The sequence below is a fragment of the Canis lupus genome, chromosome 25 (assembly GCF_011100685.1).
Source record: "Canis lupus familiaris isolate Mischka breed German Shepherd chromosome 25, alternate assembly UU_Cfam_GSD_1.0, whole genome shotgun sequence".
NCBI classification, from domain to species: domain Eukaryota; kingdom Metazoa; phylum Chordata; class Mammalia; order Carnivora; family Canidae; genus Canis; species Canis lupus.
In genome coordinates, this window is record NC_049246.1 from 44,071,896 (window position 1) to 44,093,145 (window position 21,250).

General features: G+C 40.4%; 1 protein-coding gene across 11 annotated transcripts in view; it reads left to right on the forward strand.

Annotated features, from left to right (window-relative positions):
• The window catches only part of DIS3L2 (DIS3 like 3'-5' exoribonuclease 2), a 346,373-nt gene that overhangs the window by 135,033 nt on the left and 190,090 nt on the right, over positions 1-21,250 (forward strand). For all 11 annotated transcript variants that reach the window (XR_005378821.1, XR_005378822.1, XM_038574186.1 and 8 more), the window contains one exon: positions 18,206-18,306. Coding sequence is in view for 9 of the 11 variants with exons in the window: in XM_038574186.1 (XP_038430114.1) it covers positions 18,206-18,306 (101 nt within the window). In the remaining 2 variants the exon portion in view is untranslated. The remainder of the gene's footprint in view (positions 1-18,205; positions 18,307-21,250) is intronic.

A 21,250-nucleotide genomic window follows, 5' to 3' on the forward strand; every position in this document is an offset into this window, starting at 1 on the left:
AATGTCTATTTCCCTTTTTCCTTTTCCCATATGTGCCCAGATTTTCATCTATTCCTTCCCCAGATTTCTTGTACTTTGGGTGAAGTTGACCCCAGCTGCCAAGCTGAGTCTTGATTGCCTTATACCAGTTGCTTGATGTGCTTGCTTACCATAAGCCAATTGAACTTTCTGCAGAATTGGAAATGTTCTAATCCATGCTGTCCAATACTGCAGGCACTAGCCACAGTTGTTGTTGGGCATTTGACTTGTGGCTAGTGTCAGACTGAGAAACTGAGTTTTTAATTGTATTTGATTTTGATTAATTTTATTTTATTTTATTATTATTTTTTAAATTAATTTTATTTCAAATAGCTACGTATTATTCGTGGCTACTGTATTAGACATTGTAGCTTCATACCATTTCCTCTTCCCAAAGACACATGACCTAAGCATTCTAATCATGGTGACTCCTGCTTGGAGTTCTGCAGATGTAAGTAGTTTCCTGATGGATATCAACAGGAAATATTTATTCCTAATTGTCCTGGCAGCTATTCTATGACTGCTATTGAGTGCTGTGAATAGAAGAATGGAGAACTAGAAAAAAATCTGGGCCCCTACAACTATCAGTGGGCCCTAGACCAACTGACCCTGAAGCCTGCCTTAACTCTGGACTTCCAAGTGTATGAGCCATTGAGTTACCTTTGATATTAATATAAACTGGTTTGTGTTGAATGTTTTGTCATTTCAACCAAGAGTATCCAAGCAAATACAGAGGGTATTACATGCCAGGGGTTATGCTATTTGCTGGAAGAGAAAGATGATCAAAAAGTAACATCTAGATGCTTGTCCTTAAGATGAAATTAGTCTGTAAGAGGAATTTCAGAAACAGATAGGTGTTCTGGGTCTTGCTTACTTAACTCCCTTAGGTGGGAATTGCCTTTCCTAAAGTGGGAAATAGTTTGCCCCTGTGCTCAGGACTTTGACTAAACCATGAGTGGACTCCTGACCCAAGGATCTTCAACACATTGACTGGCCAGTCACCAGTTAGATTTTGTTTTTCTTCACAGCTTGAGGACCCTGGAGCTAAAATGTGACATAGAATGATGGATAGAAACACTAGGGAACAGAGGCTGCTGGTGACCACAGGCAGTGCACATAGAGAAGAGGAACAGATTTGCAGAGAGAGGGAAGGGCCATTCAGAGAGGAAAGGGCAGAAGGTGAAAGGAGGAGGGAGGAAGAGGGGGAAAAAAAAAACCAGTTTATTCTCTGAGCCTTGAAGGATGAGTAGGGTTTGCCAGGTGAAGAAGAGTAAAAACTATCCTTGGTATGAACAGGGACATAGGTGGAGTAGTATCTTCAGTGCAAATACATCCATTTACAGTGGATACCTGATGTGGAGTCTGGAGAGGAGGCTGAAAAAAGAGGCTCTGGTGGAGTTTTGCCCAGTTACCTGTGGCTGCTAAGAGATTGAGGAAGTGTGAGTCATTCAGGGTTGTTAAAGAAAGGAGACTGTCAGGAAGGAAGAGGTGGGAAATAGGGGCATGGCATGGGACCAGTTAGGAATAGAGACACTTGGAGACCTGACTGAGCAATGGCAGCTGGAATGCAGAAGAAGAGATAGGTTACCGTGATATTTCAGAACTAGAATTGGCAGAGTTAGATGGCAGATCAAATATGGGACTTGAGGCAGAGGAGCATTTAAAAATGAGATTAACTTGATATATATGTTAGTAGCTGCATGAGTACTTACATTCTTTTTTTTTTTTTTTTTTTTAGTACTTACATTCTTAAATGAGAAAAACAAGATCAGTGGTAAGAGGGACTATGAATTCAGTTTTTGATCACATGTTGAATTTGAGTTATGTGAGGGTCATTCCGGTCATGACATCCAGTAGGCATCTGGAAATAGAAGTGTAAACCCGGAGGAGGGAAGATGAGAATTACAGATCTGAATAGTGTCACCAGTTGGAACTATGGGAAATAGATGAGATTATCAAGTAGGTGGCCCACAATTAGAATTGCCTGAAGTAGGGATCCCTGGATGGTGCAGTGGTTTGGCGCCTGCCTTTGGTCCAGGGCGCGATCCTGGAGACCCGGGATCGAGTCCCACGTCGGGCTCCCGGTGCATGGAGCCTGCTTCTCCCTCTGCCTGTGTCTCTGCCTCTCTCTCTCTCTCTCTCTCTTTCTCTCTCTCTGTATGACTATCATAAATAAATAAAAATTTGAAAAAAAAAAAAAAACAGAATTGCCTGAAGTAGTCACTGTTCTATAAAACCAGGGTGCAAGCTGGTAAATACAAAAAAATCGGGCAAGATTGAGAGTTAGGAAGTAATTGATAAAGATTTTGAAAGCTTTGTACAAGACCTGACAGAAAAGTGGATGGAACTAAGAGGGAAGTGGTAAGTATTTTCAAGAAATGAAGGGATGCTTCTCATTCCTTAGTGAATGTCAAATGATTAAGATTATTTTCATTTAAAAAGATTAATTCTCATGATTGTTAAAACTCAACCTTTATTCAGGGAGGGCCTCTCTCTTGCATTAGAATGAATTGAAAGAGAAAAGTTCAATTGATATTTATTGAACTGGGAAGCTGAGCATCAGCTACAGATGGAGATGATTAATATCTTTATCCCTACTTCCCTCTACCTGGGATTCTGGACACTATTGTTTGTGAACAATAGTGGTCTTTAGACTCTAAGAAGAGAAGGCCCAGTCAAGTAGATTTTCCTATCATCCCTTTGGCCAGCATATGCCAGATTTATTCAGTTGAATAATGAATATTTTTTGTAATTTAGTATTTAACCTGCTTCCTAAGGTTTCCAATATTTTTTTTTCTTTTGGTAGAGACCGTTTCACTGTCGCTACACAGGATTATATGCCTGCAGGTCCATCTTCCTGGCACCAATTTCCCCTTTGGGTCACTCTAAATAATGCCCTTTCTCCCCTGAGAACTGCCTACGTTTTTCCAAGTCATGCAGCAACATGTCGGGGGAAACCTTTGCCTAATAGAGTAGTGATGACTATAACCTGTTGAGATTTACAAAAAGCTGTTGAAGATTCTAACTAAGCCTATTGGAAACAAAATTAAAACAAAACAAAAACAAAAACAACTGGCTATGTAATGTCCATCATTAAGGGCAGATTTTATTTAACATTTTACAGGAGAAAATGGTCCCTGGTTTTCAGATATTGCTTTAAAAAACAAAAACAAAACAAGTGAAAAATGAGTGAGTCACCCCTACCCCTGTAAGTGGAACCAGCCTCCCAACCCTGCACATCCTTCCACTAGCCCCCAGAGTGAAAGCTCAGCTACGCAGTAAAGTCTCTCATCTCTGCTCCCAGTTAGCTGACCCCTGTTTGGTCAGTCCCCTCAGCTCTGACTCATTTGCTTGAGCCAGAAGCAGCAGTAATGAATAAACTCGGCTGGTTTGTCCTGGGCTCTGATGCTCTTTTTGACCCTCCTTACTTAAAAGCCCCTTTGATAGCAGGTTCTGCGGCTTAGACTGTTATGCTCTTGACTCTGCAGCTCACCCAAGCGTCACTGCATCTACTACTCCAGGTACAAGTACTCCATGGGCTTACTCTGGAACACTGGGGCCAGGATCCAAACCTATCTAGCTGGGCCTGTTTACATCTCTACCAGGGAAGGGGGATCCAACAAAATGTGGCAACACTCTTAGTAGGAAAGTACTGAAAGAGAGCTTTTTCTAGTCATTCTTGGCTCTTAGCGCTTCATTTTCCCTTTTTGTAAACACACATGTACACACACCCTTCATAATAAATACCTGTCTTGACTTCTTTATAGATTCTTTCATAAATCAAATAAGGTAATGAAAGGGAAAATGTCTCAAAAAAGGAGAATGCATAGCATCCCTTTATAGGCATTTCCAAATCACTTTTTTGAAACCTGTTGCCTCTTAAAACAATAATTGTGCGATGAATCTTCCCTGTAGATGTTTTCAGACCACATATTGGTGGATGAGCTCTAATCGCTCTCTTTGGCTGTCCTTGCCACCAGAGGCCTCCTGCCTGCCTCTCCAGCTTATGTTCTTGCACCTACCCATTCAGACCCTAGGTCTAGCTAAGCTGGACTTTGTGTTGTTCCTAAACACTGCCTGACCTTTTCTGCCTTCCTGCATCTGAACCTACTCTTTTCTGTTATGAATGGTGCCTGATTATCCATCTCCTATGGAAATCATCTCTCTGATCTTCAAGTGTCAGCTGTCATTTTACATGTGTATTAATTATCTATTACTGTGTAACAAATTGCTACAAACTTAGTGGCTTAAATTAACACTTGTATTTTCTGTGGGTCAGTGTAGCCTAATAAGAAATATATATTTGGCCTCTGCCCCCAGTTCTTGACACAGAGCTCCTAAAACCCTGGGAATTTCCTTAGTGATAGAGGTGCTAGGGGCTTTTTTTTTTTTTTTTGTTCTGATACTAGGTCTTTGACCCTGGTTCCTGACACAGAGCTCCTAAATCCCCTGGAATTTCCTGAGTGATAGCATCTATTGTTCTATGAAGCAACTCTTTGTGGACCCCTGGACAGCTTCAGGATGGGGCTGGGCACCAGAGACCAAGCCATGATTAGAAACTTGAAATTTTCAGCCCCACCCACCATCCTCCAAGGAGGGGAGAAGGTCTGAAGACTAATAATTGGTCATGCCTATGTGATAAAGCCCTCATAAAAATTTCTGAACAACAGGGTTTGAGTTGGTGAATGCATCTACATGATGGGAGGGTAGTGCACCCTACTCTACAGGAACAAAAGCTCCTGTGCTCAGGATCCTTCTGGATCTCACCCTGTATACCTCTTCATCCTGACTGTTCATCTGTATCCTTTATTATGTATTTTTGTACTAAACCAGTAGAGGTACATTAAGTGTTGCCTTGAGTTCTTCTGTAAGCCACTATAGCAAATCATTGAACCTGACTGAGTAGGGGTCATGGGAACTCCTCTCCCCAATATGTAGCCAGCTCAGAAGTGTGGGTACCCTAGAAACCCACTATGTACATTTGGTGTCTGAAGTTGGGGGCAGTCTAATGGGATTGAACCCTTAACCTGTGAGGTCTGTGCTAAGTGTAGGTAGTTAGTGTCAGAAATGAATTAAATTATAGGACATCCAGAGAATTAGGGAATTGTTTGGTGTGGAAAACCCATTATTTTTGGTGTCCAAGGTATTGTGAGTAAATAAGGCTTTCGTTTAGTCAGGAATCTGGACATGGCTCAGATCAGTCCTCTGCTTCAGAGTTTCTCACAAGGCTATAATCAAGGTGTCACTCATCTGAAGGCTAAGCTTATGTGGTTGTTGGCTGTATTCAGTTCCTTGTGGGCTCTTGGGCTGAGGATCTCAGTTCTATGCTGGCTGCTGGCCAGAGGCTGCCCTCAGCTGCTTGCTGCATTGGCCTCTGTATATGGCATCTGTCTTCATTGGATCCAGAAAGGAAGAGAGTGTGCTAACAAGATAGAAGATGCAGTCTTATGTAACCTAATCACAGAAGTGACATTCCATCATCTTTGCCATATTCTGTTGGTTAGAAGCAAGACATGGGTCCTTCCCATACTCAAAGGGAGGGGATTATACAAGGGTGTATAGCTCAGGAAGTATGAGGATCAGTGAGGATCATCTTAGACACTGCTCACCACAAGATGTTTCCTCCTTCTTTTTTTCCACCGAAATATGTGATCTTTCTCTTCTGTGACTCGTCTTCATAGCTACTTTTTCTTTTTTTTTTTTGCTACTTTTTTTTTCAATTTATATTCCATCACAGATCTTATTGTTGAATGTTTTCTTTTCTTCCCTCATGTAACTGTTTTTGCTCATCTTTCATCCACTTGCAACTCTGAGAATAGTTTTGTATTTAACAAAAACTCTGCAAAAGACTCCCCTTCTTTTCCTTCTTTGAAACCAAAGAAGAACCAAGATTGCTCTCCTGCTTAACACCACAGTCTTTTTTGTCCACAGCAGCTCTATAGGATCTATTATAAAACCTTCAGATTTGCCAATTTGGCATCAAAAGCAATGACTCATTAGTGTCTATATAACCTGGCTGGAAAAAAAAAATAACCTGGCTGGGGTGATCCGCATTAGTCTGATTTGTATTTAGAGTTAGAGCTTGTTACCTTATTAAGGAGAAACAATTTTCCATCAGAGATGTTTCACACATTAGCTGTTTTTGAGTGGTGCATTGTTCTGTTTCCTAGGGGGCCTGATGGATCTCAGATAATAATGCAGTCTATAAAAACCAACTCTTTAAACTGTCTGTTTTCTTTTGCCTGCTAATGATCACATTGTGGTCCTGCTTTTTTAGGTCACAGCAAATGAATTGATAAAGAAGACTGGCTCTTAGAGAAGCAGCATTTTCATTCTGTCCCTTTTACCCAAGCAGTAGGCTGGATCTTACTATTCCTGATGGAGATGTTCAGTAGAATATCTATCTTATGTGCTTTAAGAAGCTTGGAACATAAGAGATATATAATATATGTTTGATATACATAGAATTGAAGACTCAGAACACAGCAAAACTCATCTAGTCTAGCTTCCCATTCTTTGAGGCCAATTTCCACTCAACCCTCCAAGATAGCTTTAGCACCTTTTTCATTTTTTGAAGTTTTGATGGATAGCTAGTCCTGAGCGATCAGGTAAAGAAACACTGGTTTGATTTTAATAAACACTGTGTTCTGGTGTTGAAATAAGCACATCAGGTTATTAAAGATTGGCCCCTTTAAGAAAAACTCAGATGAAAGTTAACTTGGAGGAATCATCTGTCTGCTGGGAAAGATGCAGAATTAGTAAGTGAAAGCCGACTACATTGTGTGCCTACATTTTGGGTCTTTGGGGAGCCATGAGGCTAAAAGCCAATTAAAGCTTCAGTAGAGAGAAATTTAAAAGTGGTTTCTCCTGGGCAAGAGAAAGATTTGGAGCAGAGAGTGCTTGGAGAAAAGCAGGAGAGTGTTGATGATGTAATTAATACAGCTAACAGCTGGGAATGGGAATCAGTGCAGAGCTCTGAGAAGATGACCCTGTGAGAAACTCAAGTTTGGGCCTGAAAGCCACACTATCTAGGTTTTGACTTCAGCTCCAGAACCTGAAGGCATCTCTGTGTGGTCAGCCTGGTGAGGAGAGTGACCAAACTCTGCCATTTATGCAGGGTTTGAAGAATATGCAAATTAAAACAATATAGAAAAATTGGTAGTAAAGGGATTTTTCCTTTTAATGCTTGAGTATGAACTTTCTTTTCATTCATCTATTCATCTTGTTCTTTTAATATGTCAAGTCCTCCTTTTCCCAGTCTTTACCCTTCTGTCTACTCTCACTCATTGTTATCATCTAATTGATGTTCCCAACCTCTACCCTGAGATGTAGAACCATATCTCCAGCTTGGATGGAGGACATTATCATACTTGTATCCCATTGTCATCCCAAACTAAAAATTTTCCCCAGAGTTGATTGCCTTCTCTGAGTATCTTATCACTCAGGTAGATCTCTCAAAAATGTTTTCTTTTCCACTTTCACTTCCATCAAATCTATCAGGATCCAGAAAGTTGTGTGGCATCATGGGAAGAACATGAGGTGCCAGCATTCGTGAGACTGGTACCCATGGGCAAGCCTGTTATTTGATCTTTGGGAGCCTCATTTCTCCTGTTTCTATAATTGGCATGATAATACCTGCCTACCTCATTGGATTATTGGAGAGTACTAAATGTGGTAGTGTATATAAATCACCTAACACAATGCCATATGTGTGCAGTAGGTGCTCAATAGCTAGTTACTAGTTTTATTGTGAATGCACAGAGCCCAGAGACTGGGAGTGTTCAGGGTCACTGTTTGGAGATGCCATTTGCATTTGATCCTCCCTTGAAATTGTGGATCTCAGCTTGGAATGTAGTGAGTTTCCTCCTCTAGCACTTTGCATGAGTTTGGCTTATATGTTTCAAAGAAAACCTGCTCTACCTCGCCCCTCATGGACCCCCCTCAGCTTTCAGCCACCACACTCACAAATGCCTTGTGTCTAGACTCCTCCCCTCCTCCATTTGTTTTCATACAGAGAAGGTGGCATCTCTTTCTTTTTGACTGAGGCTAATCTTTACCCCTGGTTTCTGATCCCAACCCTTCCTGCCCAGGGCCCCCTCCTGTTCCTAATTGTGTCCTCTTCAACCACACCTTTCTGTAGTGGTTCCTTCCTATCAGCAGTTAACCATGACCAAGACTCCCTTATCTTAAAAAAATAAAATAACAACAACGTTGTTGTGATTTCTCTGTACCCCTACAGCTCCCACCCTGTATTATTCTAGTCTTGCACAGTCAGACTTCTGGAGCCTACTCCACACCCTCATCTCCTCCGTTTACCTTTCAATCAGTTCCCCATGCATGACATTCTGACTTCACTGTGTTTCCTTCTTTCATATTAGTTTCACAAAGGTTGCCTGTGACCTTGTGATTACTAAGGCCACTCTGTTGACCACGTTGAAATGCGTGTTTTTTTGGTTTTCTTTTTTTTTTCCTTTCTTTTTCCTCCTCCTCCTCCTCCTCCTTCTTCTTCTTTTCTTCTTCTTTCTTCTTTTTTCTTCTTCCTCTCACCCCACATTAGCCTGAATTTTCTCCTACCTCCCTGACTGTACCTCAGTATCCTTCTAGGCTTTTCTAATTTCTATTTCATAAATATTGGTGTTTCTCCCTGCCATGACCCTTGTCATTCCAAACCATCTATGAGGAGGCCAGTCTACTCATCCGTTTGCCCTCTGTACACAGATGACACCCTCATTTCCATCTCTAGCCCAGATCAGATCACCTCTAACTCACTAAGTCTTGATAGAACTTATATCTCCTCTTGGTTGCTTGAAGATGCTCTTCCTGTGGTGGCTCACTGCCCATTTGTCTATAGTGTGGCTCTCACACTTTAGAGTGAGTCAGAAGCCCCTGGGAAGCTTGTTCTAACACAGACTGCTGGGCCCCACCCCCCAGAGGTCCTGAGTCTCTAGATCTGGGGTGGGGCCTGAGAACTTGCACTTCTGAGAGTTCCCAGGTGATAACTGTTGCTGGTCAAGGAACTCTACTTTGAGAACTTCTGTTTAAGGAATTGAGGCAGTTTCCCCCCATTTCTTACTCTACCCCATTGACCTTTCTTTTTTCTCTCCCCACTAGCATAATCTTGTCAGATTTTAAGTACTTCGCTATTCAGAAGTCTCCATCCCCTCTGCTGCTAGTCTGATTCTAGTTATTGCTAACTAGTTTTTCTTTTTCTTTTTTAAAGATTTTATTTTAGAGAGAGAATGAACCAGGGGGAAGGGCAGAGGGAGAGAGAGAAGCAGACTCCCTGCTGAGCAGGGAGCCCAACACAGGGCTCTATCCCAGGACTCTGAGATCATGACCTAAGCTGAAGGCAAACACTTAACCAATGGAGCCACCCAGGCCCTCTGACTGGCTTTTCTGTCTCTAGTCTTCTCCTAAATCTGCTCTGTACACAGCAACCAGTGAGCTTCTTAAAGTGTAAGTCATGCTAATCTCCTGCCTAATTTGTTCTATAGCTCTTCTTTATTTTTGGGATAAATCCAAACTTCCTAATGTTGACCTAGCTTCTGCCTATTTATAGAACACCAGCTCTCGTTTCTCCTTACTTCACACAGAAGGCACCAAGCATACAGAAAAGTAATGAGTAATTTAAATATATAGCAGTTATTGAGTGCTTACTGTGTTCTAGCCACTATAGCACTTTTACACACATGAAGTTTGTTTAACTTTCCTATTAATCCTATAAAATTGGTTACATGTTACAGAGGAGGAATTGTGACCCATTTTATAATGTTGCCATCGTCCTGTACACCAGTCATGTCCAGTCAGTTGTACCCAGGATGACAGGGCTATATTCCCTCAAAACTCACTGCAAGAGATGATGATGATGATGATGATGATGATGATATCAACAACAACAGTATTAATAGTATCTAACAGCTTTTGTTATTGAACTTTGTACCATGGCACTACCTGTGAACATAAATTATGTAAACTATTCCTGATTTACTAGGGCGAAAATTCACAGAGGAGTGACTTGTTCAAAGCCATATAGTTCAAGGACATAGGACCGACATTTGAATTTAGATCTTGTGATTTCAAAGCTCATACTTTTAACTACTCCATCATCCCTGTGGGTGGAAGCAGTGAAATTATATGGAGAGCTGTTTATCATTTGGCATCTTGTAAAATTTAAAAATTTTCAATGTCTATAACTGAATTATAAAGTTTTTGGCAACCCTCTCCTCCTTACTGAAACCCACCCGCATGTACCTATCTTTCTTCCAGATCTCATCATACTCTGGTGGTTAGACTTGGAGTCATGCTGGGTCCTGACACCCCCTCTACTAACCATCTCCTTGGATGAACCCTGGGATAAGTTATTTTATGTCTTTGAATGGCTGATTGCTATTCTCTGAAAATCAAAATAGTAGTACTTCTCTCAGGGGGTTGGTGAGAAAAATGTGAGATTATCTGCCTCTTCTCTCTTTCCCTTGTGCTTCTGCCTTAGGTAACATTGGGCACTGTCACAATAGCTTCCTCACTGTCTCCCTGTTGTGTTGCCTGCACAGATCACCACGGTCTCCTCCCTTGTTCTCACTCTGTCACTCTCTAAATTATGCTCTACACTGCCACCTGAAAAATATTTGTAAAATATAAATCCTGGGGACTTTCTGTTAATAGTAACGGTGGGCTGTTATTCAGATACACTCCTGCCTGCTGAAACAACTAAAAATATTTGTGTAAAGTAAAAAAACAAAACAACAACAACAAAAAAAAAAAACCAAAATTTCGAGCATTAAAGAGCTGACAAGCATTACCAAGTTAAAATTGGAATGGGGAATCTAGGCAATATGACAGATTAGAACAGCAGTAGTGAGGGACAGAAATAAAGCAGCTGGTGTCTCACAAGGAGCTGGGATGCCAAAAGGCTACACCATGTGGATGAGAGTAAACCTGAAATGTACCAGCTCTCACTTGGAATTACAGCCCAAGTTCAAGCTGATTGGCTCAACCAATCTCAAGTCTTGAATTGGCTGAAGGACAGTCATGCCTTCAGGTGCCTGGCAAAACCAAGTGGAAATTCTTTCCAAAGGAAGGGAAGGTTTCTTCAACCAGGCCTCAAGTTATTTGGTGACCAGCACATAAATATAACCAGGCACCCAAGGAGACCGTGCTCCAATGGCAAGAACCATCAACAACCACAAACAATAGAAACAACCCTTCAGAAACATCATCAGATAGTGGAATCTATATTAAAAAAACAAAAACAAAAACAAAAACAAACAAAAAAACAAAACAAAACAAGAAACTACTGCATTTAAAGAAATAAAAGATAAGCTTAAACATATATACAAAGAATAGGAAACTGTGAAAGGTGACAAATCAAACTGAAAAAGGCAGCAATTAAAAATTCTAGAAATAGCATAACTTTCATGAAATTAACTCACTGGATAAGGAAATGTGTAATATATTTGATGACATAGTTTAAGGAAAAATTCCTCAAGGGTGAATTTAACAGAAGATTGGATAAAGCTAAAAAATTAACAAACTAGAAGACAGTAAGAAAAAATTATCTATAGTAAGCATGGATAGACAAATGGAAAACACAGAGGAGGAAGGTCTAAGTAACTTAAAGTCCTAGAAGGAGATGGATGAAAAAATAAGCAAAATGAAATTTAAAGGTAATGGCTGAAATTTTCCATTACAGCTGAGATCCCAGACCACAGATTTAAGATGACTAATGATTGCAAATTGAATTTTTTTTTTTAAATCCTAACTTAGGTACATCAAGATGTAACTACAGAAAATCAAAAGCAAAGAGAAAATCATAAAGCAGCTAAAGAAAATGATTTTCTTCATAGGCGTTAAAGACTGACCATTAACCATCAACAAATATAATTCTAATCTTGTTATCCTCAAATTTTTCAATAGCTTTCTATTCCTATAAGATAAAATACATACTCTTCAGCATGTCATTAAGGCCTTTTGAGGTCTTTTGGTCCCAGCAACTTTTTTAGACACATAGAATCTTCCTCCTTCTCCATTTATTCTCAATTGTGTGCCTTTGCACATGTTCCTCTCCCTTTCTAGAATGTTCCCATGCTCATCCATCTACCTAGCTCCTACTCAGTCGCCTTGCTAGTTTCAGCTCAGGGGTTACTGTCAACCAGCCTGGCTCCCTTCTCATTGCCTTGGTGCACACTGCTTACCAGTTGTCACCAGCACCATGTACTTTCACTGTTTGCATCTTTGTCTCATTTTTAGCAGACAGGCTCTCTGTAGACAGAGATGGGGTCATTTGCAGTACCTGATATTCCACAGATATTTAGGACCTTCACTGGGTTGACTCTTGCATTTCAGTTGGTTCCATGGCCACTTAAGCAGTATCTTAATGCAGCTTTTTGTGGCTCTTCCCATGATGGTCTGATTGCTTGTATGGAAAACTGGTCACCATAGTCAACCCCAGGGTCCCTGTACACTGCCAGCTGGGTTTGTCTCTTCATCACTCCTATTTCCTTGATGAAACTAAAATAACAATACCCACTCCACTGATAATATGAAGTTGTGGATAGATCAAATGAAGTAATATACGTGAACACACTGTGAAAACTCCACTGATAGTATGAAGTTGTGGATCGATCAAATGAGGTAATATACGTGAACACGCTGTGAAAACTCTTTGGCACCATTCGGTTCATTAGGTTTATTTCAGAGTGAGAGACATGGTTGGGCTGGAATCTTGCAAAGAAGGGAACTCATTGGTGCCCCTGAGTTTTGGCTTTGGCGTGAGCTGGTTGTGAGGTCCTACTAGAACGACCATCAATGTTATGTCTGGTACACTGGCAGCATAGCAAATGTTTATAACATGAACGTTGTCTTGCCCCATGAGGACTTGTGCTGTCATTTCTATGTTTCACTGGGGAGAGGGGTACATAAACAAGTTTTCCTGGTTGTTTGATTTTGAGAGATCTGAAGGGAAATAGTTTCGTTTATAAATACATATTGCAGTTTTCATTGAGTTCTTGGAAATAGTAAATTTCTGTGACCCTTCATCTAGAGATGAGAAAAGCTTGGATTTGGCACTTTGTCATTTATTTGATTGGATAGATTGAAACTCCTTTTGCCCAATTCCTTGCCTTTTTTCTTCACATTGCCTCCATTTGGCATTATAGTCCAATCATCTGAAATTCTTCTGATGTGTTTGTGAAGTGTTAAGAATCATCAGACTTCTCAGTCTATTTATATATGAGAAGACCAAATCAGAATAATTTTAAAAAAGATTTTATTTATTTATTTGAGAGACAGAGGCAGAGCATGTGTGGGGGGAGAGGCAGGGGAAGAGGAGAGAAGAGACAAGCAGACTCCCCACTGAGTGCGGAGCCTGACACAGGGCTCAATCCCAGAACCCTGATATCATGACCTGAGCTGAAGTCAGATGCTTAACTGAGCCATTCAGGCACCCCCAGAATCATTTTTCTTACAAAATCAGGTGTTGGGTTTGCACTTGATAGATGTAAGTGGCCCTATCTACTTTTTAAGTGTTTAAAAAAGAAGTTTTAAACAATCTGTAGAAAGAGATTAGGATTTCACCAGACTTTTCTTCCTAGAGTATTTACTGGGGGAATATAACGTATTGTTGCTTATATTAGTAGTGTATCTATTTCTCTCTTTTATCTAAATTCTCTCTTTTGGATGAAGGATTTTGGTAGTCACTAGTTTCTAGAGTCTTTTGATCTAGAAGGGACCACAGAGAACATGGGCCACATCTGCCTTTAGTATGGCAAAACCGAAGGCTGTGGCGAAGCCTACCCTTTACCCTTGTGAGGACTCTCAGCCTACCCTGTTCTAGTAGTTTCATCATGGAGTTTTAGTGCTCTGTCAAGCCATTTTTCCTGATATTTAATCATAAGCTCCTTTAATTTGAGCCCATTTTTCATATACTAAGTCATCCATGGTGATAGAAATACGCTAGCATCATCCTTCTCAGACACATTTCTCCAGTTTGCTCTCTTAGCTCTCATTTCTACTACCTAATTCAAATTCTGATTATATCTCATCTAGACTGCAACTGCAGCTTTCTAAAATCTTTGCTACTCTTGTCTTTCCATTCAATATTGCTTCCAAATTCATAGACCTGGAATGTATGTGTCCCTTACCTTTAAAATGCTTTATAGGATAGTGTCCACGCTTGTCATTTCCATGATCTGGACCATATGTTAGGAAGTATGTTCTGTTGAGAATGGCATTAAATCCTAAAATATTAGTGGTCTAAAGGAAAGAAATTTATTTCTATCTCATATAAAAGAAGACTAGAAGTAGGCAGGCCAGGGTTCAGAGGGTAGTTCTACAGTCTTAGCTCATTCTGCTGTGCTGCTCTGCAGAGTAGAAAGCATCCCTGTCCTGTGGCTTCTGGGACCACGATGAGTGCTTGAAGTTCAGCTGTCGCATCCACATTACAGCCAACAAGAAGGAAGAAAGAGGGAATGCTGGGCCCCCATCTTTCAAGGACACTTACTGAAAATCACTTAAAACACTTTAACCTGCATTTTATTGGCTAAAACTGAGACATACATGTCACACTTAGTTGCAAGAAAGCCGAAAAAAATGTAGTGTTTTAACTAGTTTACCCAGCTAACAATTGAAGTCCTTGTTGCCAGGAAAGAAGAGGCTAGATCTTGGGCAGTAACTAGGATATCTGCCATAGGATCTTGCCACCAGCCTTGTTCCTCTCTCCACCCCAGTGCCTTCTCTCCCACCCCTCGTACCTTCAGCCCATTAGTGGCTGCAGTGAATCTCATAGTGGTCCTTTACCATGTCAGGCCTTTTCACAGCTCTGGGCCTTTACCTGTAGTGCCCTTTCACTTTATCATGTCTCTTACATCTAGACATCTTTTGAGGCCATGTCACTCTGTCTGTACAGTTTTCTTACCTCCTTAACAGTGACAACACACAGTAAGTAATTCCTGGAGCCACGTGGCAGTGAAAGAGCTTTCTGAACTTAGTAATGGAACACATTTGAATCCCTTTTCCCCAGCTTGACCTGGAAAGTATAAATATGGAAGGACTCAGCATATGGACCGTGTTTAAAGCCACAGCCCAGATCTATCTTTTTGAGTTCCAGACCTTTCTATTGAACTGGTTACTCAACATCATCATTTGAAGGTTTCATAGGTGGCCTCAAATAGAAACACCTCTGAAGAAGAACTTTTGATTTCCCCCTCCTCCTCTGGACTTTCCTGCACCAGTAATGATGCCTCTATCGACCTGGTTGCACATGTCAGAAAGCTGGAAATAACCCTTCACTTCTTGTAGCTAGTGGTCCTTGAGCTCTCATATTTGATTACCCTCAAAATCAATTGGTTCAACTCCAGAATATGTCTTACATGGATCTTTGCATGTATGGACCTCTGGGCTCCCTCTCTCAGGCTGCTTAAACCTCACCTCGGGCAGTGTCACTTTCATGCACAAAATCCTTAGGCAGCTTGCCATTGTATTTAGGTTTCAATTTAGGATGCACCCTAAAAGACCCCAGCTGCCTTGACTCCTGTTACCTCTCATTCTTATCCCTTGCCATGCCCAATCTTACGCTCACTATGCTCCGGCTACCTGGTCTTCTTTCTGTTCCTCATTTGTGCTGAGAACTTCCTACCTCTGCCCCTTCCCAAGTGCCATTTCCCACCTGAGGTCTTCTGTTCCCTTCACCACACCATCCTCAGGTGTCAGATTAAATGTCACTTCCACGAAGGGCCTTTCCCTGACCTCTTATTCTAAATTGTATATTGAGAGAACTCTTCCTCCTTGGGACTTTCCTTCTTAGCCTTCATCACAATTTAATAATTTTATATTTATTGAGTGGTTATTTATTGAATATCACTTGCACATTAAAGTATATGTTCTATAAGGGCGGAAATCACATTTCTTTTATTCACTACTGAATCTTTAATGCCCATTGCTCAATAAATACACATGGAATTAATGAATAAATGAGAATCTCATGATTAAAAGTGTGGTAGATCTCTCATTAAACTGACATCTTTGCTATTAGTGTAGCAAGACATAGTTGTTGGAAACCTGTGAAGGTGATTCACCTTTTTAATCTGGCGTTGCATTTCTTCACATTCATTGAACATGTCTATGATGCTTACCTGCAGGGAAATAAACTCAGTTTAATGTATTGGAATGCATTTTCGAACAAAGCTTCGTTTCTGTCAGGTTATTCTTATAAACCAAGAAGCTGAAAAGGTCATGTGCAGGTGTGATATCTGAAAATCACGATTGACTATTGTGGACATTGCTGCTAGAAACATCGGGGTGCAGGTGTCCCACCGTTTCATTGCATCTGTATCTTTGGGGTAGATCCCCAACAGTGCATTGAGCTGTCTTCCATTGCTAGCCCTCTTTGGATGCAACTTGGCGTAACCTTTGGAACAGAAGACTTGCTTGTTGTTGGAATGGAATTAAAGCAACAGTCATTTTAAGTTGGAACCATGAGTGACTGTGATGGAAGTTTGTGTGCTCAGGATTTGGGCTGCCTTAGAAAACCCCTCACTACCTTGTATGGTTGCCAACTCTTGAGACTGAAAGTTCAGACAGCAGATATCTGGGTAGAGTGTCCTGGTTCACAGTTTTTCCAGGTGCCTAACTTTTCCTGAATGATCTTGTTCTATAGAACACATTGGCAAGATACATTTGTGGTGCAGATTAAGAACTTGTGTGGGTTTTTTTTTTCTCCCCAAGAGTATAAAAGATGTTGTTCTGGAAGCATCTAATGATCTTGGAATCCTGAACTAAGGTCTAAGATAAAAGATGAATATCCTTTTACTGATGGACAGGCTGATCAACAATGGGAAAGGTTTTGTTTGTTTTTTATTTTTGGAAAACAGAATTCTGCTTCCAGTGGACACTATTCTAGGTATATTTCAGCATAGATGGAAAAGCAAACAGTTGATCATTCTTAAGCCCCAGTAGGTCAGATCATGTCAGTGTTTCCAGAGTTCGCTCAGAATGGTAAAACTTGGCCTTAAGCTGAGCCCTTGCTAAGAGGCGGCCAGTCGTGAAAAGGATTTATTTATTTATTTTGGCCTTGGTCATGTCTAATGATGATAAGTACAAGTCTCTTAGCTGTCTGGAGTGGGGCCCACATGAATTGGTTGTGACCCCTAGACTCCAGGAACTCCAGAAGAGTTGGATAAGAATATTTTGTGGGGGAATTCTAACACATAAAAATACAAGATATTAAATGTTCAAAAGTGTGTCATTTGCTGCATTTGTTCATGAGTGATTTTAATACTTCTGGTACAGGGCCTGACTCCCTCTTTATTGGGGAGATGTGGTTTCAGTTTCTTGGGTGAATGTGCATTTTATAAGTTTCTTAAGAAAGGAAATTAAATATTAAAAGACTTTAAATACTCTTTATATAATGTCACTAAGAAAAGCCAGGAAAATCAGGGTTGGCTTTTTTTATTTATTTAATAAATATAATCTATTTTCCACCATTTTGTTTGTTATGGCTGGTACCAAAGTACTTTTAAAAGTTAATATTTATTTTGATTTCAGCAGATGTGCATAATAAATTAACCTATCTCTATTCTTCATTGTGGGCTGGGGCAGTATTTCACATCTAGTTTGTTTGGCATTTCACACACTAAGCCCATTAGTTCAATTCAGCATAGTTTGATGCTCTCTACTTGTATGACACTTAGCATTTGAATAACGTTAAATAGATCAAATGTGGCCTGCTGAGTGTGAGCATTAATGCAATTTGGTGATGTGATTGACCTTAGCTAAGTCCCTTAACTACTGTGGGCCTGGGTTTCCTTTTCCGCAAAATGAGTAGTTTAGGGTAAATGATGCTCTGAATTTAAAAATCCCATGAGATGCCTGGATGGCGCAGTTGGTTGAGTTGTTAAGTATCTGTCTGACTCTTGGTTTCGGCTCAGGTCATGATCTCATGGGCTCAGCCAGAGTCTACTTAAAGAGTCTTTCCCTCTGTCCCTCTCCCTGCTCATGCTCGCATACTTGCATATGTTGTTCTCTCTCTTATTTATAAATAAATAAATAAATAAATAAATAAATCTTTATTTGTTCTCTCTCTTATTTATAAATAAATAAATAAATCTTTTAAAAAAAAATCCCGTGAATCTGTATGCCTAATAGATATGCGTCTAACTGATTCCTCTTCTTTCCCTCTTTCTTCTTAATTTAGGAAAGGAGGATGCTGATGCTCTAGTTACAAAAGAAGAAAGCACCTCCACGTCACAGGACACAAGAGCTTCACCAGAGAAATCGCTGCAAAGATCAGCAAAGGTCATTGCCTACAGATTTTCTGCATTTGTCCAAATGACTGTCACCTGAACTACCTGTCAAAGGTGTCTCATGCAATTCAGTTAGGGCTGTAGTTGGTCAGTTAATCAGAAAAGTCAGTGGAAGCAAGGAGTCATAAAAAGCTAATATTTTGTGTAATTTTAAAGATATACATATATGTTGATTTGCCTGTGTTTGGATGAAGGTCCAAAGCCTTTTCTTTGTGTGTGGGTGTGTTTGTTGAAGTGCTACATTATCTTTTTCTGCTTAAACCACACTGGTAATGTGTCATATTTGATTTCCAGTTTGCGTTATGTAAAGTGGAGTGAGGATTTAGGTACTATGTGAAGCAATCTAACATAGACTCCTAGATTCTTGTTTTTTGCTTCAATTTTTTTTATTGTCATCATGTCTATATCTAATTCAAAAGTAGGTTTTAAATGTCTTTTTTAGTTTTTTCCAAATATTTAATTTAGTTATTGTAGATACAAAATTGCTTTTGCATCCTGTCTGTTGATTTGCATAGTTCAATTTTATTTTTCAGTTATATATGCTGGTGGCATATTTGGATAAGGGATCAAACACAGCTGACCCTGGCTATCAAATGGCTCAGGATAGAAGAAGTGGTTCAGTAGGTGGTAATAAGCCTGAGGCTTTCTCCACCAGAGGCATCCTTCAGCATGTTTAACCTGCAGTTGTAGTGTTGCCACACAATCTAGCAAGTGGGTTAGCACAGTACCTCTTGGATATTGACAAGAAGAATTTCTGAATCGTATTACACGTATGTTGCCCTCAACTGCCTGTCCAGTCATTTTAATGAGCATTTTGAATACTAACCATATAAAGTATAGCAGGCAGCATGCTAGGTATGGAAGGTTGTAATGAATGGAAAGCCTGTGGGCTAGAGATGGCTTACAGGCTTGTGTTTTGTGTGACCTGTGCAGCATTTACAAATTTTGACTAAGCAGCTTACAAAAAAAAAAAAAAAAAAGTCTCCTGGCTTCTCTTGACAGAAGAAAACATCCAGCAACACTAGGCCACATTCTTCAATGACTTGAGTCAGAGCTGAGTACAGACAGCCCTCTGTAGATGGAACTTGTGTTCTGCAATTTGCTACTGCACCCCAATGGTCCCCTCTCTCTTGCTGGGTTTGTTTGGGTGTTTTGGATAGTTTCTTAGTAAATTCAATCTAAAATCACAAGGCAAAACAGCACTTGTGTGGTCAAGTCATTATTACTACAACTAATGTATGAATCACAAGTAATGTAAGCTGCTTCATACACTTCTCATGTCAGATAGTAAAACAATAAGCAGGGACTTCTAGATCAGACAAGATGGCATAGACTCGTTTCTCCTTGCTCTTTCCTACTAGAAAACTATAAACCCTGAAAATAACAAGAGGCAACCATAGGATAATTCTGAAAGGTGAAGAGAGGAAGACAAGCTAGTTAGAGACTTGAGAGCAAGAGGAACAACATAACAGCAGAGGACTTTACAACCCCTCCACCAACAGAGGAGGACCAGGCCCAGTGTTTCTGGATCTAACCTAGCAATAGAAGGGGGCCCAGGCAGACTTGCTCCTCAGTCCGATCTAGCGGGGTCCCTCTGACAACACCAGGCACTCCTGGCAGTACCTACAAGAATTAACTGGGAGCCTTCCTGACAATTATAAGTGGCTAGGAGAAGGGCTCCCCTTTCCTGCCACAACTGAGATTTCTCTCCCCCATCAAGAGATACCAGGCATCTGGTGGCTCTGGCAGTTGGGATTCCTGCCAAAGAAGTGACCTAGCCCCAGAAGTTTCTTTGTCCCCATGGGCCTGAGATTTCTCTTCTCTCCCTTCTGCACCCCCACAGAGGTAGTAGATGGCTAGGGAATCCCAGTAACAAGGATCCTACCACAGCAGATGTGTGGTTCAGAAAATTTAATCTCATGAGTCTGAGACACTCTTTTCCCACCCAGAGACAGTGGGTCATCAGGTGGCACCAGGGTCCTACCACAACAAAAAACCTTAAATGGGAAGTTTCTTTGTCCCTGCATGGACGTGGATAAGAATCTGTTCCTAATCAATACTAGAGAGACTAGGTGGCCAGCCCTGAAGAAGTTCTTTTCACCCCGTTAGGCAATATGGGCAGAGACCAGTGGGAGCCCCAGTGGTTCCATGTTAACTAAACATCAGAATAGTACTTCAAAGTCTCTGCAAATTAATTTGTCGTTGGAACTACAGCCCACAAAATAGTTCAGGATCTCTATGCTAAACCAAGGCAGGATGACCTGCCTTCTAAAATAAAAGATTTCAGTAAGACCTTAAATCTCTAACATAATAGCCAAAGGTCCAGGATGTGATAGAAAATCATTTGTTATACTAAGAACTAAGACACTGTCACTTGAGTGAGGAGAGGCAACTAACCGATGCCGATACCAATGTGTTGCAGTTATCTGACAGTGATTTTAAATCAGCCATCATAAATATGCTTCAACAAGCAATTAAAAATTCTCTCAAAACAAATGAGTAGATAGAAAATCTCACCAAAGAAATAGAAATTATAAAAAAAGAACCACGTTGGAAATTTGAACTAAAAAATACAATAACAGAAATAAAATACTTTCAGGATGGGCTCAGTAGTAGGTAGAGGTGACTCAGCATAGGATTACCTAACTCGAAAACATGTCAGTAGAATTTATCCAATCTGAACAGAGAGAAAATAGGCTGGAAAAAGTGAACAGAGTTTCAGGAAGTTGTGGGGCAATAAAATGGATTCAACATTCAGATAATTGGAGTCCTAGAAGGAGAGGATCATCAAGAGAGTGGGCTTATAGATGGTGCTGACTGGAACAGGTTAAAAAATACTGTAGAGATTTTGAGATTGGAACAACAATTGTATAACACAAATGTGTAATGGTGTCCATATGCATCATTGTAATTCTCTTCTGATGGACTCCATAGTT